The sequence below is a fragment of the Andrena cerasifolii genome, chromosome 3 (genome assembly GCF_050908995.1).
Source record: "Andrena cerasifolii isolate SP2316 chromosome 3, iyAndCera1_principal, whole genome shotgun sequence".
Lineage (NCBI taxonomy): Eukaryota > Metazoa > Arthropoda > Insecta > Hymenoptera > Andrenidae > Andrena > Andrena cerasifolii.
The window spans coordinates 6,973,072-7,001,032 of NC_135120.1; the positions used below are offsets into that span (position 1 = coordinate 6,973,072).

The 27,961-nt window shown below is 38.9% G+C and overlaps 2 protein-coding genes and 1 long non-coding RNA gene across 3 annotated transcripts in view; 1 reads left to right on the forward strand and 2 right to left on the reverse strand.

Moving 5' to 3' along the window:
* The window catches only part of LOC143367127 (uncharacterized), a 277,661-nt gene that overhangs the window by 211,788 nt on the left and 37,912 nt on the right, over positions 1-27,961 (reverse strand). The gene's annotated exons all lie outside the window — the stretch shown is intronic.
* The window catches only part of Grd (GABA-gated ion channel), a 167,781-nt gene that overhangs the window by 38,086 nt on the left and 101,734 nt on the right, over positions 1-27,961 (forward strand). The window lies entirely within an intron of this gene.
* On the reverse strand, positions 1,968-14,590 carry LOC143367311 (uncharacterized). The gene is made up of 4 exons (XM_076808967.1): positions 14,439-14,590; positions 9,823-10,031; positions 3,270-3,595; positions 1,968-2,315 (listed from the first exon to the last, which is right to left on the reverse strand). Exons 1-4 carry the CDS (start codon positions 14,583-14,585, stop codon positions 2,080-2,082), a joined length of 918 nt encoding a protein of 305 aa, XP_076665082.1. The 5' UTR covers positions 14,586-14,590; the 3' UTR covers positions 1,968-2,079.

Below are 27,961 nucleotides of genomic sequence, written 5' to 3' on the forward strand. Positions count from 1 at the left end.
GAACGCAGCCCCCCCACCATACTCTTTTAACTTCTACAGTGTACGCCGTACCTATATATTACCGAACTCGTAGGAGTAAAAGGAAGGGACATGGAGTGGCGGCTAATCTGCTGGTGGTGGGGGAACCGGCTGACCGGTATTGGGGACTCTGCGGCCCGCGGCCCGTTTCCCAACTTGCCTACTCTGCTGGGCCACAGGAGAACGACCCCCACCATAGTCTTTTAACTCCTACAGTGTACGCCGTACCTATATATGACCGCACTCGTAGGAGTAAAAGGAAGGGACCTGGAGTGGCGGCTAATCTGCTGGTGGTGGGGGAACCGGCTGACTGGTTGTGGGGACTTTGCGGCCTAGCCTTAGCCCTGGCCTAAATGAAACATGACAGTAAGTATCGATTTCGTTAAAGTGCAGGTAATTTGGAATACCGGTATGATATTTACCTTCAGTTTATAAACTTAAAAAATCATGTAGATAATAAAATTAGTTGCTTTTATGATTTAATCAGGCTCAAAAATCACAATATAGGAACAATCTTAGGTAAATACCTGTAAATGGACACCGCGGTGGTAGCTGTTACGCGTGAAACAAAAGCATCGCCAAGCTTTGGAATATTCCGAATTACCTTCACCTTCACATTGAAACCTAAAATTTCATGTCACACTTTGTATTCTGGAAATTATCGCAAAACTGACACGGAACCATAGAAGGAACATGCAAATGAGTAGATTAATTGTTTAACTCTAAAGTTTCGACATATTTTAACCATAATTGGAACGGTTGAATACTTGCTGAAAAAGTTTTGCAGAATGACGTTTTCTTACGCTGCAGATTAAGTCGAAAATGTCAAAATGGCAGTTCATTCACAAATGTCATTCGTTAACAGGTCATTAGCCCCTATTATCTACAGTGTTACAAATTAAACAGCGTTAGTAGTTTATTAGATACTTCGGTATTCAAAATTACCAACAGTATTGCAAATATGCTGCACTTCCTCTATGTGTTTAAACGGAGTTTTTGAAATTCGAAAAATTCCCTAAGTTATACACGTTTTTCTCGAAACAATGTTCTAAAAATCGATGGAACCTGTATCTCCAAAAGTTATGATACGATTCGACTGAAACTTTTTTTATTTTGAAGAATATACATCTGGCTAGGGGAAAAACCAGAAAAAATACAAAAAATTATAATTTATGAAAATTTAAACTTCTGTTTGTCTTGTCTATTAAATATTCATCAGAGTACTACCAATGGATAAGCGAGTTTTTTTTTAACAAAAGTGAGTTCAGGTGTAATCTTTTCGGACTACTTTTAATGACACTGTATGTAATTCGAAATGCTTCCGAATTCCCAAAACTAATTCAATTCCATCATGTACGATTAAAGCGAAATGAAGTTTAGTTTAGACTCATTTTCGTCACGAGAATCTCGGCAATTCATTGATAATACTTTTACGAGGATCTAATTGAAAATATAGAAATTACAATTTTCATTACTAAATAACTCATTGTAGGCCAACTGCCTAGCGAGCGAAGGGTCGCTGAAATGGAGAAGAACAAAGCTAATTTCGTACCTTATTTTTCAAGTAAACATTTTGAAGTTCTTCAAAAATACTTTTAATGCTTTTCGATAAATATCGCCGGACACGCGTGCCAACCTCGTGCACAGGGTGGAAATCCCTCCACCACTACAAATGTAAGCTACCAAATACATACTATACCAATATCTTTAAGAAAAATTGAATGAATTCTAAAAAAAAAAAGTATGTATGTAACGCAGCGTTGATATTACGTCGAGCACTTTCATCGAATTACCTAAATCAAAATTAGAAAAATAAAATTTAAAAGAAATATTATTTATCATATATGGCGTTAGAAAAATTAAAATGCTAACTAAACGTAGGCATGGTTGGTATAATCAACCTATTCAAAAAAATTGTATACTAAAAATGAAAAGCATTTACCTACGGACAAAATATGAGTAGCAAAAAGAAAAAGTTTTTGTTTGCAGTCGATAAAACGTACGGAGATTCAGTAAATTCGGTAGTCAGTCAACGTTTTCTGTTACAGCGAAACACAAATTTTACAAAGTACTACCGCTTCCACTGTTATTGGGCTCGTGAACTTCGTCGACGTCTTGGTCAGGTTCGTCGTTCTGATCGACATTTTGATGATCGTCTGAGTCGGTTTTGTTTTTCACGTCGTCACGTGACTGCGACTGCTGCCTCTGTGGGCTGCGATTTTGAGAAACCGATCTTCTACCCGATTTTCCGCTTCCGTCGTACTTGGATTCCTGCCGCGCCGGTGACCTTCTTCTTCCTAGACAAAATTGCATAATTTTTATTTCGATGATACTATAAGCTAGGGCAGCATAGGGGCCCCTCACGCGCCTGCTTCCCCTTCCAATCTTTCTTTCGCGCGGCGTGCCTTCCGTTGTCAAGGAGACCGCGCGACGCTACGAAGGTTGCCATGACGGGCTAGCCCGGCTAGGGGCCGTCCTTAAATTACGTAAAGGTAATTTTGGCGATTTCTTACCCCCTCCCTCCCCCAGTATAAGAATTCGTAAGATTTGATATTGCGACCCCCTACTTACGTAATATTTTTTACATTTAATTTTTTCAGTTATTAAAATTCTTTTAAAGGTTTATATAATTCATTTGCCTGAATTGGGGTCGGGCATAATAGCAGCTACGCTGAGCCTCGCCCGTTCCGTTAATTATGTGCTATACTAATTATTATTGCTTTTGTATATTGTACAAGTACTTCTCTAGTTTTAGGTATGTAGAAAATAAAACTTTTTGGTTTTTTGCTCTAAGTCAAACGGTATAGTCGTGAGATTGAACACTGTGGAAAACGTCGCTCCTCAAGATCTTGCGTCTCACGACTCTATCGCCGCCATTTTGTAGGAAAAAAAATACGATTTTTTCCGGTGAGAGTTGTACAATAACAGTCTTTATATTAAATTTTCTGTTTATTTAAATATCTTCCTAAAAAAAATGCCGAATGTGACTGTAATTTTGATCCTTCCAAGGTGGCCTAACCCCAGATATGGGCAAAAAATGATTTGAAATAAAATTTTCGTACACAAATTTATATTTCAAATAATTTTTTGCCCATGTCTGCCTAACCCCTTAATTCATATTAGGTGGCGGAAATTTTGCAAATTTTTCCATTCCTTCAAGTATCAAAAGTGCCATACCTATTTAGATACCTAAATAACCATATGTTGCACTGTACACTGCATGATCTTAATCCAGCACGTGTGTTTCTTACCTCTATCGTTTTTATCCTCGTAGTCACTGTTGTCCGATAGATCGGAATAGTACTCCCGATCTCTCGACTTCCCCTTGCTCCGTTTACGATGAGACGACGATGTCGACGCGTCCCCGATATCTGCTTTCATCCTGTTGTTGTTGGTGTTCCTATATCGAGGCGACCGATCCCTTTCTCCTTTCTCTTTGTACTTGAGCTTTCGAATCTCTCCAACATACTCCGACAGATCATCGCGCCGTCTGGATTCACTACGGCGTCTTCGTCGCCTCTGCAGGCTACGGCTGCGTTTGCGTTTTCTTTCATGATGAGACCTTTTGTGTTTCCCTCTAAACACCCATGAGTAGAGAAGATTATAGGGTTATAACAGACATTGAGTTAGATTGGCAATCGCCTATAACTTTCGCTAAAGCACTGGTCTTTGTAAAATACGTTATACAGGGTGATTCAGAATGAGTGTGAAAATCATTGACGGGATGTTTGAGGAGTTATTCTGAGTAAAAAGTGTAAAAAATAACGGACATCGAGAGAAAGAACAGGATGGTAGTAATGGGCGTGATACCGCTCACGCAGTATCGATACCTAACGGTGAAGTATCATGGTATCACAAGCACGTATGAGTACGTAGTCGATTAGTCGATTTAGTTGCGACCTATAGCGGTGGGAGCATGCGGCACGTGCCGGGGTCCCGGGCGTCACTCGGGCCATGCGGCCAGTGAGTGTACAAACAATCGGAGAGCGGGAGTTCCGCCAGGGCTGACCGCGCCGGCCGGTGTGACCGCATCTTTTTCCCCTGCATTGCCACGGGGTCCAAGAGCCCCCCTTCAACGGCCGGGGTGGAGCAGGGATGAACGAATGGCATGGGTACGTAGGTATCAGAAGGTACCTAAATGATTCATACTCAAAATGTTCGATCCTTTGTAGGTATCAACATTTTGGCTGGACCTGGTATCGATACTATTCGAACCCGAATCAAGCATACATAGGTATCGAAACAGCAATGAATAAGTAATTGGAAATAATCGTTTCTCAAATGGTACCAACTCAAAAGTCTCGATCCTTGAAACTCGACCGAGTTCGGGTCCGACGATGAGCAGGGTGATTCCCCAGCGACTGGACTCAAAGAGATCCAGATGACGAGGACACCCCCCTCCCCCACGATGCCTCATCGAGTGTAGCGACTTTCGATCCTCAAAATGGTTGGAATACCATTAAGAAGTAAAAAATGTCGTGGTTCCGCATTTCTCATCAGATCTTTGCGAAAACGACGCCAATCGAGTCCTTATATTTCGCCGATGAAACTAACACCAAGAACGACGAAATTCGGACCATAATGAAGGAAATTCCATGAAAAATTGATTTATATCATTTCAAGTTGACTTCCTTAATAATAGTCCGATTTACATGAAATTTGTTACAATCTTCATCGGAAAAATATAAGAAATCCACCAGTATCACTTCCGTATCGATACGATAAAGAATAAAGAATATAATTTTCCTGAAACAGGTATGAATTCTCAGCCGACCGTAGCGAATCGCGTTCGGCGCCCCGCAGTCGAAGGTGAAATATTCATTTCAGCGTATTAAGAAATTCTTTATTCCTCATCGTATCGAAGGGGAAGTGACGCCAATGGATTCCTGGCGCTCCGTCGATTAAAATCGTACCAAATATCATACAAATTGGATTACTTTGACACGAGCTATTTGTATTCCTTATGTAAAAGTTGTCTGACTTATACCACATTTGGCATGATTTTAATAGGCACTCTAACCCCTTCGAAGGGCGAAAGCCATAAAATTCGATGAGGCACTGCGGGGTGTTGTCCTCGCCACGGGGTGACGGACGTAGCTGGAGAATCACCCTGCGAGGTTCGCTCTTGGGGCCGCGAGGCAGCCTCGCAGCGAGGAGAAGATTATGCTCGAGGTAGCGCAAGGCTGTCACGGGAGCATCACGAGGCAGATTCGCAAAGAGACCATGTCGACTCTCCACTGCGCGAGGCGTGCCTCACACGCGAACCTCGCAACGTCGATACACACCTTAAGCGTCATGGCCTTCGGGTCGAAGGTTTCGACCCCCCGAGGAGACAGGAATACCCATTAAGAAGTGAAAAATCTCCAGTTCCGCATTTCTCATCAGATCTTTGCGAAAACGACGCCAATCGATATACTTATGTTTCTCCGATGAAAATAACACCAAGAACGGCGCAATTCGGACGATAATGAAGGAAATCACATGAAAAAATGATTTGCATAGTTTCAAATTGACTTCGTTAAAAATGGTCCGATTTGCATGAAATTTGGTATGCTTTTCATCAGAAAAACATAAGGAATCCATCGGTGTCACTTCCATATCGATACGGTACTCTGTAAGTTATCGGATATGTGGAGTATCTCAGGTAGTTTACGCCTGTTTACCCGGGTAGCGCCTATCCGGAACTTTTCCTCTTCCCGGGTATGTCAGGTATACAGTCTACAGCTGTAGCTCTAGCCGCAATCGACATCCAAACGTAAACACTCGCTCGATACATATATGTACAGTAAATCCCCGTTGTGAGCCCGACGAACGGGGCTGGCGATGGGCTCACGGTGGGTTACGGACATGATTCTCTCTTCCGTACCCGACGGCAACTTCGTGTCTGCCTCTTTCCTTTCCTCTCGCTCGTTGCCCGGTTCTCTCACTTTCGTCCGTAGGCTTCCAAGAAATGCTGAGGATAGTCGCCGGGCTGTCAACGGGAGGTAAAAACGGGCTCATAACGGGGATTTACTGTATCTTTCATCCCAAACATTCATTCTTTGCGTCAACCAGTTTAAGAGATTACATTCTTAGTTTTGTTTTCTCACACCCGCAACAGAAATCTTATATACTACAAATATAAACTGTAGACGCAATTACTTTTAAAAATGTTTATCCATACTTTAGTTATACAATTGATATCAGAAGAACTCGGCAAAGCTCGAATAATTAAATAAGTATTAGGCAAAATCGATATATAATGTAGGAACAGAAGTACACGGTGAGCTGGAGAAATTGAAGTATCAAAGTCAAATGCGATGTTATAAGCTTTCCTTAAGTGCACTACAAACACGCCGCAGTTTGCGCAAACCATAAATACAATCCACTGAAGTATAATTGCTCTGAATTACTCGCGAAGTCTTTGGGATTTCCGTGTTAAATGTTTGCCAACTACTCGCCTGCTGTGTTTTCAGCAAATTTGAGCGTTTAAATAGAAATTCCTTGTAATAATACCACTCTCAACGAGATCCTAAAAATCAGACATTCAAGCATTGTCTTATCGATAATTGATGGGCCCAGTGGAAAACAGGCACATTCCACCGTTTTATGATTTTAGAGGAAAGCAAGTTGAAGGAAATATTATTTTCATAGGAAATGCGGTGCGAAGGTGAAAGAAAAGTTGTACAAAAATGACAGCTATTATCAAATTTTAGCTGAAAAATTAATTAATGTTCTTTTATTTCGCCGTATATGTATATTGTTTACCACTATTTCTTAATATTTTTCTTTCGTTATCTTTCCACTAGCTTTACTACTCGGTTTCGCCCGAAATTTATGTTCTGATTTTATATAAAAAAATTTTTTTTTTTTTTTTTGTGAAAATAGTCACATTCATCTGGATTAGCTAGGCATAATGAGCGGAGACACATTTCGTGACCCCAGAGTTTACCGTTCGAAAGTTTTTAGGTGACAGACAAACACACAAACACTTTCTCCTTCATATATTAAGATTTAATCGCATTACGAGAAGGTTTTTTCACCACGTATTTCTGTGTTTACTTCGTATAAATGAATAATTTTTCTACATATCTCTTATTCCCATCTTGAAAACAATGTAAGTTAGAAGCCGAGTGACACGGACCCCTTTTCCACTTCGGATTTGTTTGCGCACAGCATGAAGAAAATTTAATATAATTCTACCCGGTGAAACGTACACGCTATTATATAAGGAGGTGGGGGAATTACGCTAGATTGCCGGAACGCAGTAATTGTACAAAGAAACGAAAATTTATGCATATGTGGCATGTGCCTGTTTTCCACTTAGCCCCTGAATTTTAAAAACGAAGAAACAACCGCTTTAGCCGAAGAGAAAAATTAATTGTCGAGCGAGTCGCGAAGACTTAAGGGATAAACGAAGTAAACAAAATGTAAATAAATAATTGCACGTTTTGACTGTATTTTTCGCATCAAGCGAAAAACATGTCGAGTAAACAAAGAATTATTTAAATCGTTTAAACCTGAATTTAAATAAACCACGGCGTCGTGTTATGTGCAAGGAATGTCATACCAATAGTCTGTAGCAAAATTCGTAATGTTAAGCTACCAAAGAAAATCCCGAACTCGAAAATTCAAAAAATTCTGAAACTTTTTGAATATGTAGGGGATTTCCTCCTGATTACAACACAATTTTTGTTTGGTGCTCAAATTCACTCGAAGAGGGTGAAATTAACCTGTAAAAATTCAGCTATTTTTCGATTTTGTGTTATAACTTGCGAAATGTAAGTGATAGATAAAAAGTTTCATGACAAAAGTTACTTCTTTTAATTAGATCTATCGTTTGGTAAAAAAATATTTTACAGTTCACGAGTTATAACACAAGTTCCGAAAATAACCGGATTTTCAGGGGTCAATTACACCTCCTTAGACTGAATTTGGGCAGCAAACAAAAATTGCGTTGTAATCAGGAGGAAATTCCCCACATATGCACTAAATTTCAGACTTTTTTGAATTTCCGGAATCGGGATGTTCCCTTGTAAGTTTACACCGGACGAGGGCGCGTCCAGTCTGAGGGCATATTCTAGTACTCGGCCGAGTAATCCGGCGACCAAATCGGCCAGCGAGTGAATAAAAGCGGCTTCTACATATTCCCTAAGCCCAGTATCACCTGCCAGTATCACGCCCCCGACAAAAAAATTGCAGACACTATTTTGAGAAATGCTATACCAGCCAGAATTAAATTACAAGTTACTCTGTCTTTTTTTGCAACAGGAAACAGCTTTCGTTTCTTACAATACCTCTTTCGAGTGTCTAAATAAGTCATCTCTTTATTTGTTCCTGAAGTACTAGGTTGTCGCCATACATATATAACTACTTGAAGGATTATTTAAAATAAGAAAAACTAATGAAATACTAGACCTGTAAATTATATGTGTTTTAATGAAATATTGGTTTAATTAAGTTAGGGTTAGTTAGGGTAAACTGTTAGTGTAATTACATAATTGTATTCATTATTTTCGTTTGTATTACACCTAAAAGTATTACACCTAAAAGTATTACAAAGTACGTTCGTTAAGACGTCACTTGCTGTTATATAATTACGTGAAAAATAAGTTGAGGCACCTGTAGACAATGTCATTGGGCAGGGTGTATTAATTATAGATTCTGGTTGATAGAGTTCGTTAGAGTCTTTCGATACGTGGAGATGTAAACGGTCACTCGTTCAAGATTTTCAGCCGGCCGAGTAGCAGACCGAGTGCCTCGGGCGCGTCACTTGTTTGGTGTAAACTTACAATAACAATACAAAAATGAAAAATAATATAAATATACTATCATTGATTTCCCAACATTTTGTAGTCTTTCTAATTTTGCGGCACTCTCCCCACGTTCTAGCCAGTAAAGTATCTCCTGTTTAATTCCAACAGTTAATACTACATGGCTCCTGATTAACAATAAAAAGTAACGGGCGGGCCAATGCAGGTTAACGCGTCGTGGCGGGTTTTAAACCCGTTTTTCTCAAAACTATGTTTCTCAAGACGATGAACATCGTAACTCGAGAACGGATTAATTTTTTTAGTTGAAATTTTAACTGCACGTACAAAACACTCTTCTCCACAATGTGGAACTCGGTCGAAAAATGTTAATAAAAATTCTCGGAGTTATACAACAAATATCAACTTTGTAGGATTTTAATAAAATAATCCTGTGATAAATGTTGTCTTAAATGTTGTTGAAGTCATGCGATCTTAGTGAGCGAGGTCCACCTTGTGGAGAAAAGTGTTTTGTAGGTTCAGTCACAACTTAAACCAAAAATATCGATCCGTTCTCGAGTTACGATGTTCACCGTCTTCAGAAACATAGTTTTGACAAAAACGGCTTTAAGCCTGCCGCGGCGCGTTTACCTGCATTGGCCCGTCCGTTACTTTTTACGTTGTAACTCTCGCAATTTTTCGATTTTTCCAATGAAATCTGTTTTAAAATACTTCTAAGACTTGTGGCCATCATAAACAATCGGAAAGAAAATTTCGATTTTTTGACCCCGAAATACCCGTGTACCCCCTCCTTAAAGCGCGGGACCGGGTTGCGGGGGACGCGCTGAACCGGCTTTACGCCGCGTCGGCCCTGACTGTAACTGACGTTAATAGGAAAGCAGTTGGCGCCCAGAGGTGAGCATTAACTGTAACGTCTACCGTTAACGTCGTTTTGGGGGTTAGGACTGAAACTCGCCTAACAGTATTATCCACTGGATATTAATTAGATTATAACGTCACGTCTCCTAGAAAGTTTCCGAGTGCGTTGAAGTGCAATTAAACGGCGAGCACCTACCTATTCTCCCTTTTGCCATCAGAGGTGACCCTAGCGGTCGGCTGCTGCGCGTCGAAAGCGACCGTTCCGTCCCCCAGTTTTTCGTCGTTAGTCTCATTCACCACGGGCTGCTTAACCGGGGCCGGATTTAAAGTGAACAGCGCCTTGTAACGACCACTTCTGTGCCGCAAGAGGCCAGCATTCACCGCGTGTTTCAAGGCTCGATGAACCTAAATATTGATTTCGTTAGGGAGGAAGAGATTTTTCACAATTCACGTTTATGAATCCCTTCGTGTTGTACGCCAGCTCAGTATCGTTGTATCCTAGACTTGTTTAGTGGGCGATTTTGGGTCACTGTTCAGATAGTTTTAGTCTGAGGTTATTTTAATCTTGAAAAGGTCTACCTATTTAACGAAATGATTTAATACAGAAATGGTTACAAGACCAAAGAATTTAAGAGGACGTCACTTTTGGGGCAATTTGAGACCAAAGTGGAAAAAACATGTTTAAAATGTGAGAATAAAATTGTGATTATGCCTCACAGTAATTATATCCCATACTCAATTCCTTCAGATGGCGATCTATGCGTAAAATAATCATTAAGGGGATCTGTAGGTATGTTTATAGCAAGTTGATGTCGAGGAATACCTAACAGCCACAAAATAGTTGCTACATGGGAGCAACAACTGTCCAGTATTTTTATTCAAAATTTTTAACACGTTGACTGCCACGTCACTCGTATTCGGGTGACAGTAAAGTTTCTGATCGGGCCGCGTCACCCGTATTGGGGTGACGCTTATTTGATTACTTGCGCAGAACATTCGTATGTGTTTGAAAATATATTTCGCAGAGGAAGTAACAAAACTATTGAATATTAATTAATATAAACTATATTTATTAATATAACTTAAATTTATAATAGAATATTTTTTAGTATAAACTATTAGTTATAAAAGTAATACGAAAATGGTTTATTAAGAAAATTATGTAGAATGCAAAACTTTAAAACAAATGCGAAGTAACGAAAATAAATGACCGAGAATGATACCATGGAAACAAACGGGGCGGGAGGTTATTCTTCTCGCGCGGCAGTCAACGCGTTAAAAGACATAGGTTCACACTCCAATAAAACAGTATATATATGTAAGAAATGAAAGGTTAAAGTCGATCGGTTGATTCGTTTGAGAGATTTTTTTTTCACCGCAAGTTTTAGAAATGTAGTTTCGAGAACATCGCCTCAAAAATTTATGACATCTCATAAACTCATAAACCTATTCTTCTGAAAGTCATAAAGCGAAAGTGACGTGTTGCCAAAATAGAAAAAAGTTTTGCCGCACATATCAAAAGGGAATGAAATCCGATTCTAAACGTACTGAACTAGGAGTGAGCCCCGAGTATACATTCGTGGCCCCTTGTATACAATGAAATTGGGCTAAGACAGTGGTGGAGACATGAATGCCTTCAGTTGCATATCAGTTTTTCGTGGGAAACCTCGGTTCCACCACGCCGCTGCAGGAAACGGTGACCCCGCCAGGTCACGTGCATTCCAGGCGCGCGAAAGGATTGAAATGTCAACAGACAGTCTCTGAACGTAACAACTACGTATCTTATACATTTGAAATATCTATTAAGCTAATCTCTTTTTTTTCAAAAAGACTCCTATAGTCCCTTATTGTGATTAAAAACTGCAACCAGTACTGTATTAAAAAATTTATGATTCCATTATAAAAGGAAGGTTAGAATAATTATACTTTGTACTTATAAGAACGAATCAAATAAAACAGGTTTTATTTTTATTTGTCATCAAATAAAAATAACTCAGAGTTATCTTTATTTGTCATCAAATAAAAATAACTCAGAGTTATCTTTATTTGTCATCAAATAAAAATAACTCAGAGTTATTTTTATTTGAAATAAAAATTACTGAAAGTTATTTGTATTTGAAATAAAAATTACTGAAAGTTATTTGTATCTGAAATAAAAATTACTGAAAGTTATTTGTATTTGAAATAAAAACTGCTGAAAGTTATTTATATTTAAAATAAAAATTACTGAAAGTTATTTGTATTTGTAACGTCACAAATAATTTTTTTTGTTCGACGTGAATTTATCCGACAGCCACAAATAATATTTTTATTTGACGGGAATTCATTTTAACCTTCAAATATTTCTTTCATCTTTTCATTCATTTGTATTTGATGATTATTTGAAGCTCAAATAACTCTGGGAGTAGAGGGCGCGAGAGAGGGGGAGCGTGCGAGAGCAGGATAGAGATAGATGGCGTGCCACCATTTGTGACAAAAGCGAAAGTAGACAGAGAAAGAAAACGTAAAAAAGAAAGAGACAGAAATACGGATAGAAAGAGATAGATAAACAAGCAGCTTGGAAAGCAGGCAGTTTTGTGAATGTTTAGGTTATGTTTATTCCGGTTTTGTCACGAATGGCTGCGGTTATACCGATCACTCCCTTGAGGATCACTATTCCAAGCAGTAGAGCATGATGCGAGGAGGTAGTTGTTAAGGAACATCCAGACGCTGATGCAAGAGTCATGAAACACTGATGCATGCATCACGATTTAGGTTTCATGACTCTTGCATCAGCGTCTGGATGTGCCTTTAGAGTGAGAGTTTTGGTTTAATAATCATTTTGTGCTAAGTAAGTTATTCGTGAAACTTATTGCAGGATATAACGAAGGCGTTGTGTTTGTAGAAAATACTGTGAAAATGCGTAAATTATTTACAGGTAAGTAAAAATGTAATTGGTTGGTGAGTCACAATAAGTTTCGCGAATAACTTACTTAACACAAAATAATTATTAATCCAAAAAATCGTGTTCTATCCGCAACATCTGGTAAACTATCCTAATATCCCTTTCTCTTTCTAATCCCCGTTCCCTCTCACTCTAACAACTACCTCCTCGCATCATGTAGATTAATAATTATTTTGTGTTAAGTAAGTTATTCGTGAAACTTATTGTGCCTCACAACCAATTACATTTTTTACCTACCTGTAAATAATTTACGCATTTTCACAGTATTTTCTACAAACACAACCCCTTCGTTACATACCGATCAGAACTGTACGGTGTTCAACCCACAATTTTCAATACCGATAACTATCGACAGTGAAAATAAGCAATCGATAGTTCTCCACCACTACCCCGGGGTATCCACTTTTATGTTTATTATATTTCTAGCATCATTATGTTTAAATTACTGAAACATCAACACTTACTACCTGTATCAAATTTAATTTGTATTTCGATGGGTATCAGATTGAATAACTTAAGGGGCCTGTGAGGTCTGAAAACACATGTATTTTCGGGATTTTTTTTTTAAATACTTGAAGACTTCGTTCAATAAACGATTGTGTATTCGAAAGTATATATGTTAAAGATCTTGTAGTTTTTTTTACAATGAAATATATAAATAATTAAAAGAATTATAGGCATTCTCCTGGCAGCGTTTTTTTCTTATTTAAGCACTTTACGGTGACGGAGTCTAAGGGGTGTTTTCACCCTGAAAACCAAATAGTAGCGGAATAAATATTATCTGATAATTCTACTGAGGATCCCTAAAAACCTGCTAAGTTTAAAAAAAAATTGAAGTTTGGGGTTAACGAAGTTCCCTTGTAAGTTCGCTAATAATGAGACTATAAACCAGCGCTGCCCCGATAGGCGGTCCGAGAGCACGAGCATCCATCGCGTTTTCCAAAGCTCGCATGGAAGGGGGCGCTCGAAACCAATGAGTTGCGGGCATGTAACGGATAGGTTACATGCTGATTTCATGTCGATTAAATTGATTTGATTTGTGGTTATAGGCTGATTTCAAGTCGTTTGGATTTGTGGATATGGGATGTATTCATTGATGACTGGGTAATTTTTTAAACCCCTGGGGGGGGGGGGTTTCTTTTTCTTCATAATTTTTGTATTGTCATCCAAACTACGCATGCCTGCAAAGTTTCAAGTCTATTGGATAGTTGCAAGTGGGTTAAAATTGAGTTTCTAGTTTTGAACTAAACAAACATACATACAAATAAACAAACAGAGGATTCAAGCTGAATAAAAATCGTTTAATAAGAAACTTTTTGTTAATCAGAGGTGCAAGTGGGACTGTTCAAGTCTCTTCCGTCCAATTATTTAATATTATTGTTTAATCATGTGTCAATTCCTGTTTAATTTCCCAATCCCTAAAATGTAGAACACTGGGGCTCCAAGAGTCCCAGTTATATAAGCCTGCGGGCACGAGCCTACACGCACACTACTAGGGAGTTTTCCCCATCCGTTACATGCCCGCAACGTCATTGGTTTCGAGCGCCCCCTTCCACGCGAGCTTTGGAAAACGCGATGGATGCTCGTGCTCTCGGACCGCCCACCGGGGCAACGCTGCTGTAAACAATAAAAGAAGAAACCTGTGGTCATATGACATGTACATAAATTGGAGCATGAAGGGATAATAAATACTTAACAGCTTGCACTTATTGCATTTATATGCAAGTCAATATTACGAAACGATGAGTATGGAATCGATCATAGAATGCTAAGGTGGCGAGGTAAAAACTGATAAAGCAGACACTTGTAATCCATAAGATGAAGCTATGTTTGGTATTACGCAAACTTCATATTTTCAAGCATGTCACCTGCATCGTCAGGTTCCTTGGCGAGCTCTTCGAACTTTGCCGCAGGAAATCGAGGACATTTCGAGCGGTCGACCCTTTACCCTCACACAGATGCACCACTGCTTCCAGGACCCGATTCATTAGCCGCGGATTCGACGGATGCACCATGTTGATTTAACAGCTTCTGGACCACGACCAACTTTCAACTTTATGCAACTGTGCTGCAGAAAATATTTTCATATTTGTTAACGCGAAACGAAAGACCAAATCTGATACTTATGAAGATACATGTAAAGGTTTTCTAGAATAACTTTCAAAGGATGTTCGGTAACTTGAAAATTCAGAAAAAATTATATTGCGCATTTTCGATTGACTTTTTGCATATACATATAATTATCTCTTATCCTCTATTTAGTACATTCCTTGAGGCACCTTGTGCATTGTATTATACTCTGTGGTGAGTGTATTACATTATGTATTATAAAAGTATAATATAATATATGGTGACCGAAAACTAAATAGGTACTTTTCGAGATATTTGATTTTTTTTCGGAAAATGACAAAATGACAACTAATTTTTGTATTGCAATTTGTGAAAGTTATTATAATATCTTGGCTAAGTAGTATAATCTGATATATATCTACACCAAGATTGAACGTTTATGAATGGAATGAAATATAGACACGTCCAAATGTCACACCACGCAAGCAGTACGTAAAAACAAGAAGATTATAAAGATTTGTGAATACAATATTAGTGAACACAGTGTTAACATGACGATTCAACTTGAGAATAATACATTATAAGTAAAGTACAAAGTTTTTGTTAACCTCACCTTATATTTTTTATATGTACGTAAGGCGACCCGAGGAATCGATATATACTATACAACGAAAATTATTGTAGTTCCATTTAAAAGAAAAAGTGCAATTGAATTTTGCAAGAGTGTCGATCCACATGCCCGAAAAATCGTATCATAGGCAGGTAGAACTCATTAAACCATGCAAAATGATCGTGTACGATTTTTTTTTGTGTCTTCACATACGATTAGAATAGAACTATTATCCGGCCCAGTTACGAGAATCACCCTGTGCTATATTCAATATAAATATAAGTATGAATTCTATCAGGAATAAATGATATGTAGCATGACTCAATGTTTACATTTTATAATTATCTTATCAATATTATCGTATTCAAGATAAAGTAATAAAATATAGGTCAGATAAGTATTAATACAGTATTTAAATTGAAAGTTAGGATAAAGTTACCTTCTGGTAATTTAAGATGTGGTAATCAATGTCACTGCATTTTCGTTACTAAGCAATAGGTACTCCATCCAGTAGAAGAAAATATTTATTTTAAGTGGAAGCAATATGCTGGTAGAAATTTCTCCAAACCACAAATTTAATTAAAACATCTCGAGTTCTACAGGAATCAACCACAAATTGACGTCTAATGCAACGCGTTGCTTGGCATTTTTGTTGTCTTTTTTCTTAAATCTCGATTTAAGAAGGTAGAGCTAACTTCAGTGCATTTATATTCCTCCGTTTAAATGAGAATACTTATATTAGGTATTTAGTAATGTCATACATTCAGGGTCAGCGTTTTATCCTGCAACCCGCGCTCGCGCGAACAGGTAAAATGGCAACAGCGCTTCACGGACGTATTCCACTACAACCATGCACCGTCCCGGCGTTCGTTCGAAGAGCTGCCAGCAACCGCTGGATAGCAGTGATGCCCGAGCTTCGAGAATTTTGGGATGATCTCTTTCAAATTAACGTCGCAAAGAGCTATTCAAAATTTCCCGGCCCGGGTTGAAGAAATTTGGGCCATTTTCGTATAACTTTTGAAATATAAAAGATATTGGAATGCAATTTGCGCCGAAAAATGAGAAAAAATTATTCCCTCTTAATGATAAATAATTTAACATATTTTACATTTACTTAATTTTTTCTATCAATTTTTTAACCATAATTTTTGTAAAAAGCTTTTGCAACCTGTTTATTTGATACTGTATTTAATGCTGTTTTTAAAATTCGTGGTGTTGATAAACAATAGGCTAGTTTCTGTATCATTACTTTCAGAATTTGAGAAATTAAATTTTGCAGATCTCAGAATCTATTGTCCTGTTTTTTTTTTATGATTTTATCCTTAATACAATGCATACCTAGATCAGACGTACGGGGTAACTAATGGGACGTGTCTTTGATTGTAGCGGTGTTTGAATTTTTTTCCTAGAATTTTGTGTCTGATTGTTTTAGCTACTCAACGCCACGCCTATACCGGCTTCTGTTAATGTCATTTTTCGCAGGTGGCGAAAAATCTCTCCATACAAGGGTATAGCGCCGCGGTCAACCCGGTCGTAGCTAAAAAATTTTGGGATGGGTACGAGATCAGTCGACATTATTTTCAAACCTCATTACAGTAATCTGGTGCAAAATAATTTTCGGTGCACGGGCATCACTGCTGTCCAGCGGTCGCTGGCAGCTCTCCGCTGGGCCGGTGCATGGTCATAGTGGAATGCGTCCGTGAGGCGCTGTTGCCATTTTACAAGTTCGCGCGAGCGCGGGTTGCAGGATAAAACGCTGACCCTGTACAGGGTGTCGGAACATGTACAGTGGTCCCCGGATTATCGAGAAAGATTCGGGACTGGGGAATTCTCCATAAACCGGGGCAGGGGAAGTAGTTTGCGCCTAATAAACTAACCCTTGTCAGGACCCTCGCTCGAACCGTCTGACAAGGAGACTAAACGACGTAAACCGAGAGTGAGTGAAGTAGCGCACCAGCGGGAGACCCTCGGTCGACGACAAATTGAGATTTAGTATTGAATATAAAAATATTACTGATTACACTTTGCGGGGAGTATTACCGATGGATTGGTGAGTTTATGTCGACGAAAATGAGGCTGCATTTAAGCAATCTTCAACACTTTACAATTTGGTGAAGTCGTTGATATTCTCCATTTAAATTCTCTTCTGCATTATTACATAGTGTGTAATAATTTTAAAAAGGGGACTAATTTATCCTTTATTCTGTCCCGTGATAAGACTGTTCATTTCTGTTGATGATGAACCTTTGTAATTTTATAATATTAAAAATTATCTGAAGTCATTCTCTATGCAAATTATCTTTGTAAAAAGAAGTGAGATCCGCTTAAAAACTTTACAAAATTAAAAAAATTACACCAAGTACATGAAAAAGTCGAGGATGGAAAAGAGTATTATCAAATAAATCACAAAAAAATAGAAGATAATAATAATTACAATATAAAAAAAGATGTGAAATCAAAATAAGCTGCAAGTACATAAAGGTGCTTCCCAGCAGCGTGCAAAGGCGACACTGTGTAACACAATGTAAGATTCGATGAAATACTTGGCGTGGTCAGGCAAGGTCAAGGTGTCGATGAATAAGAATTATTTAAAAACGCAAAATAATGAAAGTGTACTCATATTTGTCAGAGTTTTAAATTGGCAAATTATCTGAAAGCCTGCGAGAGGGAAGGTATGGTTATTGATGATCTGAGAATACCTTGCCTGGCCACGCCAAGTATTTGATCGAATCTTACATTGTGTTACCCAATGTCGCCTTTGTACGCTGCTGGGAAGCACCTTTATGTACTTGTAACTTGCAGCATATTTTGATTTCACATTTTTTTTATATTTAAATTATTATTAGCTTCTATTTTTTGTGCGATTTATTTGATAATACTGTTTCACGTCCTCGACTTTTTCACGTAAACAATTAAAGTAAAATATCCAACAGCATGGATGCTTCAAACTGCAGTGTGCCAGCGTGATTTTCACTTCTTTGAGTGAAATACGATGTTACGTCGTCAGAGTGGTGCATCTTGAATTTCAACAGCCTCTCCATGTGTACTTTCGTGGGCGGTTTCTGCGATTAGAACTAACGAACCGTTTATTACGAACATTTAGTATTTCTGTTGGAAACAGCATAGAAGTAAATCCTCAGCATAACATCTCCACTAACATTTGTTTCGTTCTGTGTTCATTAGAATAGTTTATTACGCACTTAACGTACTTATATCGTTTGGCACGAATCTGTTTAACTTCAAATTATGTCGCAACATAAAAATGCAATCCTTCACAGCATAATAGTATGATAGTATAATAGCATGATAACATGATAACATGGTAAGGCGGAAACACACTGCTATTACGTCACTGTTATCCCACAGATTGTGGGATTGGATCGGGGTGGGTAGGTGGAAAGGGGTGCGATAAAGAAGTCAAATTCAAGATCAAGAATTCCCCTTAACATAATTTTGTTTGGACGAAACACCTTATTCGTATAATTATTTAGCATACAGATTATGACGCTTGGTCGGAATAATAGAATAGGGAAGCGTGGGTAGCCCCAGACGCTTAAATGAAACACAAAAACAATTAACATACAATGAATAAATTAAAATCAAATTACTCATTCAGAAAATAAACATAACTTCCTGATTCGTTATAAGTAAGAAAATAGAACACATTTCTCAAATAATTTTAGAAAAAAAATCCATATCCTGTAGCCTCTGTTTTTACGCAATGAAAAATTAGGCGGATAGCACTGGACATAATTTTCAACGATCATCTGCTCTGCGTTCCACATAAGAGCGTACCAACGCCCCTACCGATTTGCGACCGATCTGCGCAGCTCCCACGGATCTGACGCACGCGATTGATCGTACCACTTTCCCTGCCGGCTTACTACCAATCAACAGTGTATCCCTGCGCGAAACGAGTACGCTCTAATGTGGAACGCAGTGTAGGCCGGGGCTCTCCAGCGTAGGGGTCCCTCACGCGCCTGCTTCCCCTTCCAATCTTTCTTTCGCGCAGCGTGCCTGCCGTTGTCAAGGCAGGGAACCGAACCCTAACTCGTACCCGGTTCGGTACGCCGTACCGCCGACTAACCCGCCTAACCGGGTAACAGAATTCCTCTGTAACCCGACTAACCGGGTTAATGCGGTTACAGTAATATTGGAAGAATACAGGGGTTGGAGTGCGTATTAAGAAGTGAGAAATCTTCGACTTCCTACATTTCTAATCAGATCTTTCGCCAATGAAACTGACACCAAGAACCACGTAATTCGGAAAATAATGAAGGAAATTTCGTGCAAAATTCATTTCCATAATCCGAGGCTAATTTCGTTAATAATAGTCCGATTTGCATGAAATTTAGCATGATTATCATCGGAAAAACATAAGGAATCCATCGACATTACTTCCATATCGATACGATAAAGACTAAAGAATTGTTTTCTTCTGAATCGGGTATGAATCCTCGGCAGACCGTAGCGAATTGCGGTTGGCGCCCCGCAGTTAAGGGGTGAAAGTGAGAAATATCCATTTCAGCGTAGTAAGAAATTCTTTATTCTTTATCGTATCGATATGGAAGTGACACCAATGGATTCCTTATGTTGTCCTGATGAGAATCATACCAAATGTCATGTAAATCGGACAATTTTTACACAAGTCTACACTAGGCTAGACTGTCTTATTTTACTAGTAACCCGCTCGTAGCGGGTTAACCCGGTTACTTCGGTTCTTTCTAGAATTTAAGAACCGTTCCCTCGCGGTTAGTATGGGTTACAGAAACCTTCCTTGGTTAACCGGGTAAGGGTTAGGGTTACTAGGCGGTTCGGATCCCTGTGTCAAGGAGACCGCACGGCGCTACGAAGGCTGCCATGACGGGCTAGCCTAATATCATTTTCGTTGTCATCAGAGGAATCACAGTTGCTGTTTTCAATGTCACTATTATTCCATAGTATCGAGGTTATTGTAAACAACCACCGAAATCCATTTTGATTTCGCATGAAACGCAGGAAAAACCGTTCCGTTCTCGAGAACGCATGAACCCCAGTAACGAAACGGAGCGATATGAATGCGCGCAGCGACTGCGCCGCGATACTCTGCACTCAATGCGTGAATCGGAATGTACCCCAGGTCTGTCAGTACGGGATTCTCGGTATCACTTTGAATTTCTAAATGTCTGCATAATCGAAACTAGTAAGAAAGTCTGAATAAACATGTCACTGTGAATACATGTCACAATTCACAATAATAATATTTATTAGAACATACATAGAAGCTATACTGACTTACATCTACAACAGGTGTTTCAGTTGACTTGCTCCGATTTCAATGCAAATTTCACCTCTATAGAACTGGAGATGCAAGTGTGAATAGTTCTCGTTTGCTTAAGAATGCATACCGTCGTCATACATATGTATAGTGCCGTAGACCACTGGGAAGTCCAAGGGGAAAGAAAGTGCAGAGTATGTGAGAGGGAAAGGGAAACGTGGGAACGTGTGTTGGATAGGTGTGGCGATGCAGGGGGCGGAAGAGCAATAGGAGTGAGAATAAGGGAAGTTTTGGACGACAGTGAAACCGGGGAAAGTTAGATGGAGAGGCTGGAAAGGAGAAGGGCGGAGAGAAGAGTGGGGATAAGGGATGAGGGAGACCAGGTAGATTAAGGGGGTTCAAACACAAGACTTTATTCATCTCAGTATTCTGGTTTCCCAACCCTCGCCATCTCTACGAAATACATAACATTCGTTTCCATTTTTTTTCTTATTACCCCACCATCCCGCTTGATTGATTTGTGTCTTCCATTACAAATCCGTGGATTTATTTACTTTGGACATTACAAGTTTATCGTGTATAGTGTCAAAATTATTATGATTTTTCTTCAAGTTCATTGCAATAAAAGTCATTTGTCATTTATTCTTGGTATCATTGACGCTACAGCATCGCGAACAGAGCAGATGGCGCAGATTTATATAATTACGACAATCGTAGGCAGATGGTGCCACAGTGGTGTTTCAACATGAATTAGAAGTGTTCTAGACGGGAAACTGTGGCTTGGCAGTGCCCTCACCATGTTCATGAAATACTGTAGAATGTTAGCGATGAAAAAAATCACACCGTGGTAAGCTGTCCCACAATCGAATCTCGATCGGCCACAATCGTTTGAGCTGAGTTTACCTAATCTGTTGTGGGATTCGTAAATATTCTAATTAATACTAAATAGAGGGCGGAGTTTAAAGAATCCTATCTTCATCATTGCGTACACAGTCAGACTCACTTTTACGACATAATGCCTTTATTAATCCTTCTTTAATAGTTTAGATCCACCCTATAAGATCTGAGATCTTACCCTCTCTTTTATACAACCTGTTCAGCCATTTCTCTTCCCGAAATCGTTTCGCCGCGATTCTGCGCGCGATCGTTACCAAGCAATTCGCCATAGGAAAGCTCTCTGGAATCTGGAAGCTGATTGCTCGGCGATACATACGCTCTGGGAACTGTGCGGCTCCTGTGTAGCTGGTGTGAGAATTTCGTAAAAGGGCTACGGTTAACGAAGAAGGTGCGTTCAAACGAAAGCGACCTGATTATCACTTTGCACCGCCGCCGTCAATTCGATTGCAAGTCAAACGCATCCGCGGAAGTACGTTTCTCGTGGTGAGATGTTTGACGTGTATGTTTACACGGGGATAGGAGAGGGTAGCTGGAATTCTGGCCCGCCCGTTTTTGAGAAGCGACGGGACGTCCAGGAAATGGTGTCTTCTGTCCTCGTTGAACGACGATGGGAGTTCCAGGGAGCGCTGATTTCCCGACAAAGGAACACCCATCACGGACGGATTAATTCGCTAATTCGATTCCTTTCTGTGGCCGCCGATCGGCTGCGCCCGCACCCGCACGTCTATCGAAGCGCGACCACAGAATAGTATTAATTATCGTCGATTCGCCGCGTAATTGAGGGATCCTCATCACCAAATCCACGCACTCGGGCGTAACATGAGTCGATCAATCGAAATGTACCCTGAGGAAGAAACTTTCACGGCGGAAGAAATTCTTATTGAAATTCGACGTTACTACTTGCTTAACCGTTCAGTCCGCTCGTATCAAGCACAAGCCACGATTAATCGTATGCCTCTGCAGGATAATATCATGCAAAGGCTTTTTGCTAATGCTCCCGAAATGTTAAGCATGCACATGCAATAATTTTAAACATATAGGTGATTAAAAATGCCGTTTTTAAGGTGCTTCTGTCTTTGAATTCTGAATATACGTTGTAGCTATGAAGGTTATGTCGTGATGGCGCAGAGGGCGCTAGTAGCGCACGCATCAAACTATAATATTATAACAGACAGATAGTGTCGGTTTTAGAAAGGTCCAACTGACGCGCCGCGCCTCAGAGTCGCCTCTATAGCAGCATATAAACCAGGCAAGGTGGAGTGAGTGAGCATCTTTCCTCCCTAGGAAACCACCGTGCAGGCCACAGGGTCGGCGGAAAGCATAGTGGGTTGGGTTCCGAAAGACCACATCTTGACTCGATGGGATTTTACTGTAAGGAATTTTTGCTATTGGGTAGGCCATAACGGTCACGAATTATAAACGTTCGCAACCGGGGAAACCTACCCGTAAGGTTGCCAGCAGCAAGCAACGCACCAGGAGAAAAACGGTCACCCATCTTTCCTCGATACGCGCCCCACGATGCTTAACTTCGGTGATCGAACGGGAACCGGTGTTTGCATCGCGGCCACTGCCGCTGGCCGTATAACAAACAGACAGGCAGAAACAAAATAGACAGGCAAATCTTTTTATCATATTCTTGCATTTTGTTGGTGATGGCAATTGGCACGTGTGCTGGTGGCGCCACGGGTGGCAAACAGCTGCAGTCAGCTTCCCATTATGACGAACCTGAAATTGCGAGGTAATAAATTTGAAAGTCGATGGATTATACAAGGTGTCCTAGCTGAAGGAGGCCACCTAAATATCTCCTTTCTTTTTAGTGACACGAGAAATGTTGAAAGTACAATTTGAGTGGTTCCCAAAGGGATATAGCGTGAAAAATTGTTTATTAGGAGCATTTTTGCGATTTTTTTTCAAGGTCACTGATATCTGTTTGCAGGAAAGCAAATATTTTTTCGATTGTTTCTTGTAGCGTATGAAAAAATGCAATCGAGCATATCCGAGAACGTTTTTCGACATTTTTTTTGTTTGATTGTGGATACCATACTGTTCAATAACAACTCATTACATTTTGATAAAAAACGAAGTAAAACTTACGGACAGTACTAGAAATTCGTCTGCAGAGATTTGCTATTGTGATTTGAATTTTATTGACCGAACCTTGCGCCACCTAGAGCACGACTATTTCGAAGAGTAATAGTTTTATTATTATGCAATATAAAGACCATGTACGCGCTTACGAGTGCATTGCTTCCAGTAACTACTTATACATCTGGAATTATCTAGTGTTACTATATCTCAAAATGATTAATATGTTACAAAGTGCAATGGAAGCTCTTATGTTATCATCCTGCAAAATAAACTTAAAATTTCAGGGAGAGGTTTTGGAACCTTCCCATATTTGTAGTATGTGAAAAATTGACAATTCAACCCCTAACCCAGACCACTTCCCGCAAAAGTGAATACATATCTATATGTATATGCTGGGTGATCCTCGCGCGACTGGACTCAAAGAGATGCCACCCGGCACCCCGTGCTGAAAGGAACACCACGCGATGCCCCACCGAGTGTCCAAGGAATATACTCGCAATATTCGCACAACTTCTCATTGTATTATTTCTGAAAGAATTCCGTCTCTTCCCGCTAAAACACGAGTATTAGAACCCTCTTATACCGAGATTCAAGCTTGGCTGCCAGTGTATCTTTTGAGAGAATATGTTGCATGAAATAATTATGGAGACAAAAGAGAAATTAGCTTTAAATACACTAGTTTACAAAATCCAAAAACTTATTTTTGATCGAGACTCTGCTATGAAATTCTTACGTAAGGTGGTCCCTTAAACTCAAAAATCGAAATGAGACGAAATCCTATGGATAAGTTTTTGAGATATCGCCTGATGAATATTTTGGAAATTTTAGAAGAAGACGACCCGACGTTATTGGCCATATCTCACGTTACAGTTGACCGATTTGATCGCGACGATGCTTAAATTGCAGATAATTAAATTGCATACAACTCTTTCCCACAGTATTTTCCAATCCGACCAATATTTTAAAAATGTAATGTTTTGGGGCCGAAATTGAAATCGAAAATTCACTACATAGCCTGGAAGACATAGAAATTATCATGTGACGTCCAGTTTCTTATTTTTCCCGTAGAGTGCGCACCTTTATGAAGAAAACAAGCCCAATCTGAGCAAAATATATGCACAAATAAGGAAGTTATGGGCGATAGAGCGGGAGTGCCTATTTTCAACTTTTTCCCTATTTTTTGCATTTCTTCCTGTTTCTTGGCGAATTACGTATTTGTCTTCAATGAAAACAAATTTAAATGTATTTTATTCTTGAAAAAAAAACAATTTTGGCTCTTTCTATTTCTTTCGCCCGCATTGAGATCAGTTTCTCTTACAAAGAACCAGTCGTAGTCACCCATCATTGACTCATCCCAAAATTCTTGGTAACGTCTCTCAATACCTTTCATTTGGTGATTCATCTGCTCATCTCGCCATGTTCATCGCCTACCACACCAAGATTTGATGGGAAGAAATCCAAATGCGAGTGGAGGAAATGGACCTTCAAAAACATCTGAACGCCTATATTGAGAAAATAAAGAAGCAAAAAGCATGTTACAGTAGATGATCGATACAAATAAAACAGGTGATGCATTCATATATTTCCACACCATCTTCCTCAAACTTTCCGACGCCAGGCTCAAGGAAGTCGTTTTCGATGGGCCGCGGATCAAAAAGTTGCTGGAAAGTGAGCAATTTGAATTGCATTTATCGCGAAATGAAGCTGCCGCATTCGATTCGTTTCGATTGGTCGTCGTAAGCTTTCTTGGCAAAGACTTTGTGGAAATCGTCAATGATTTGCACAAGAACTATAAGAAAATCGGTATGTAGAGCTGTTTGTAATAATATCATTTGTATCGATCTTCTGCTGTAACATGCTTTTTACTTCTTCATTCTCTCAATATAGGCGAGAACATGTCTTTGAAGATCCGTTTCCTCCACTCGCATTTGGATTTCTCCCCACCAAATCTTGGTGTGGTAAGCGATGAACATGGCGAGAGATTTCATCAGCAGATGAAAAGTATTCAGAGACACTAGCAGGGATTTTGTGATGAGTCAATGATGGGTGACTATGACTGATTCGTTGCGAGAGAAACTGATCTCAATGCGGGCAAAAGAAATAAAAAGAGCCAAAATTGTTTTTTTTTTCAAGAATAAAATACATTTAAATTTGTTTTCATTGAAGACAAATACGTAATTTGCCAAGAAACAGGAAGAAATGCAAAAAATAGGGAAAAAGTTGAAAATAGGTACTCCGGCTTTATCGCCCATAACTTCCTTATTTGTGCATAGATTTTGCTCAGATTGGGCCTGTTTTCTTCATAAAGGCGCGCACTCTACGGGGAACAATAAGAAACTGGACGTCACAGGATAATTTCTATGTCTTCCAGGCTATGTATTTTCCATTTCAATTTCGGCCCCAAAACATTACATTTTTCTGAAGTTTCGCTAGATTCCGCCTAAACTATTGGTCGGATTGGAAAACATTGTGAGAAAGAGTTGTATGCAATTTAATTATCCTCAATTTAAGAGTCGTCGCGATCAAATCGGTCAACTGTAATGTGAGATATGGCCACTAACGTCGGGTCGTCTTCTTCTAAAATTTGCAAAATATTCATCAGGCGATATCTCAAAAACGTATCCATAGGATTTCGTCTCATGTCGATTTTTGAGTTTAGGGAACCACCTTACATAAGAATTTCATAGTAAAGTCTCGATCAAAAATAAGTTTTTGTAAACTAGTGATATTGAATTATTTCTGTAGACTAAACCACCTTTTTTAATAGTGTCACAGTAAATCCATCACACTACTTATGTTACTTACACACAATACCTACTGATACTTTAGAAAGAACAAGAAAAGACTTTACCCCCTTAGGTGTCCAAACTTTACTTCTTTACAACTCTAAAACTGGGTTTAGATGTCAATAACATATTCAGTCTGCAACCCATTTCAAATTTCATCCTTGAGGTTTCTCCAGACAGAACGGTTGCAAGGTGGACTTCGGGCTGGTCTACAGTAGTCTCTGAACAATTCTACACCATCGTCTCCTAGTGATAGAACAATATGGTCGTAAACTTCCACCCTTACGGGACAGTCTCGAGAACTGGTGCGGTCAGTTTCAAAACTTGGGCACCTTTTTCCTAATAAAATTTGCAGTGGCCACTTTGTCTCGAAGGAGCAGCTACCTCCTTCACTCGCAAAGTAACTAAGGACAAATCACCTTCTTGTGGAATCATATCGAACGCTCAGATTTCGCAAAACGTCCAACAATTTACATTTACAATTTGCGACACAATCGTCAGAAGGATCAGCTACTTCACTAGTCAAGATAGCGATACGCTATTTGTTTATACAGTTAAACTACGATTGCTAAGGGCAGTCATATGGCCCAGAGACGGCAATGAGAAATAGCTTAAGAGCATTGGCAAAGTTAGTCTGAAATTGTTAGCAAGTAGGGACGACGACGAAACACGCGACAAGTTTTGTTGTAATCACATTGGATTTGATCCACTCGCTCTATCGATCGGACACCGTCATTCAGTATTAACTTCGGGGTAATAGTTGTAATCGGCGCGGATACGTGATAGTCACTCTTAGGCACTACAGCCATACTTTATATGCATTAAAGTAGGGTGGATGTACCAGTAAATGAACACGTACCAGTGACTGGACATTTTATATTAAAATGAGTAAAATAAGTTATTAAAATAAGCAACTAATTAACAGCGCAAATCTTGACCAATTTCAATAATTTTTTTTTAAAATACTCGTAAAGGATTTAGCAATAACGGATCACAGCAATAAAACCAGTATCTGTTGGGCTAATGTATAGAATATACTATTTAGCATAACATAACATAAAAGCATAAATAAATAAATTTTGCAGATTAAAGGTATTAAAAATTAATTTTTTGTAAATTTAATATTAACTATAAAATAAAAGTTTACTTTAAATTTACAAAAATTATGTTCTAAATAAACTGTATAGCTGATTTAAATCTTATATTTATAAATTACATTATAAAATTAGTTACCATAAAATATTCGATTCTAATTAGACCGAATTACAATTATTATAAAGTTATTTTTAAATTTATATATTAAAAATAAAATCAAAACTAATAAAATTGAAATGTAATTTAAAAATATAATATTCAAATCAGCTGTGCAATTTATTTAAAACACAAATTTTGTAAATGTAAAGTAAATTTTACAGCTAATATTAAATTTGTAAAAAAATAATTTTTAACATCTTTAATCTGTATAATTTGTTTTTATGTTATGTTATGCTAAATAGTGTTTTCTATAAATCAGACCAACAGATATGGATTTTATTGCAGTGCTCCGTTATTGATGAATCCTTTACGAGTATTTTAAAAAAAAAATTATTGAGATCGGCTAAGATTTGCACTGTCTAGCGACTTTTGTCCAAAATCTCACACCGTCTAGACCAGGCCTTCCCAAGTAGGGGAAATGCACTCCTA

Coding starts and splice junctions, on each gene's coding strand:
- LOC143367311 (XM_076808967.1), bottom strand. CDS start 14,585: ATGGTGCATCCGTCGAATCCGCGGCTAATGAATCGGGTCCTGGAAGCA. Junction 3,596..9,822: donor GATGGCAAAAGGGAGAATAG/GTAGGTGCTCGC, acceptor ATGGGTGTTTAG/AGGGAAACACAAAAGGTCTC. Junction 2,316..3,269: donor CGAGGATAAAAACGATAGAG/GTAAGAAACACA, acceptor AATTTTGTCTAG/GAAGAAGAAGGTCACCGGCG.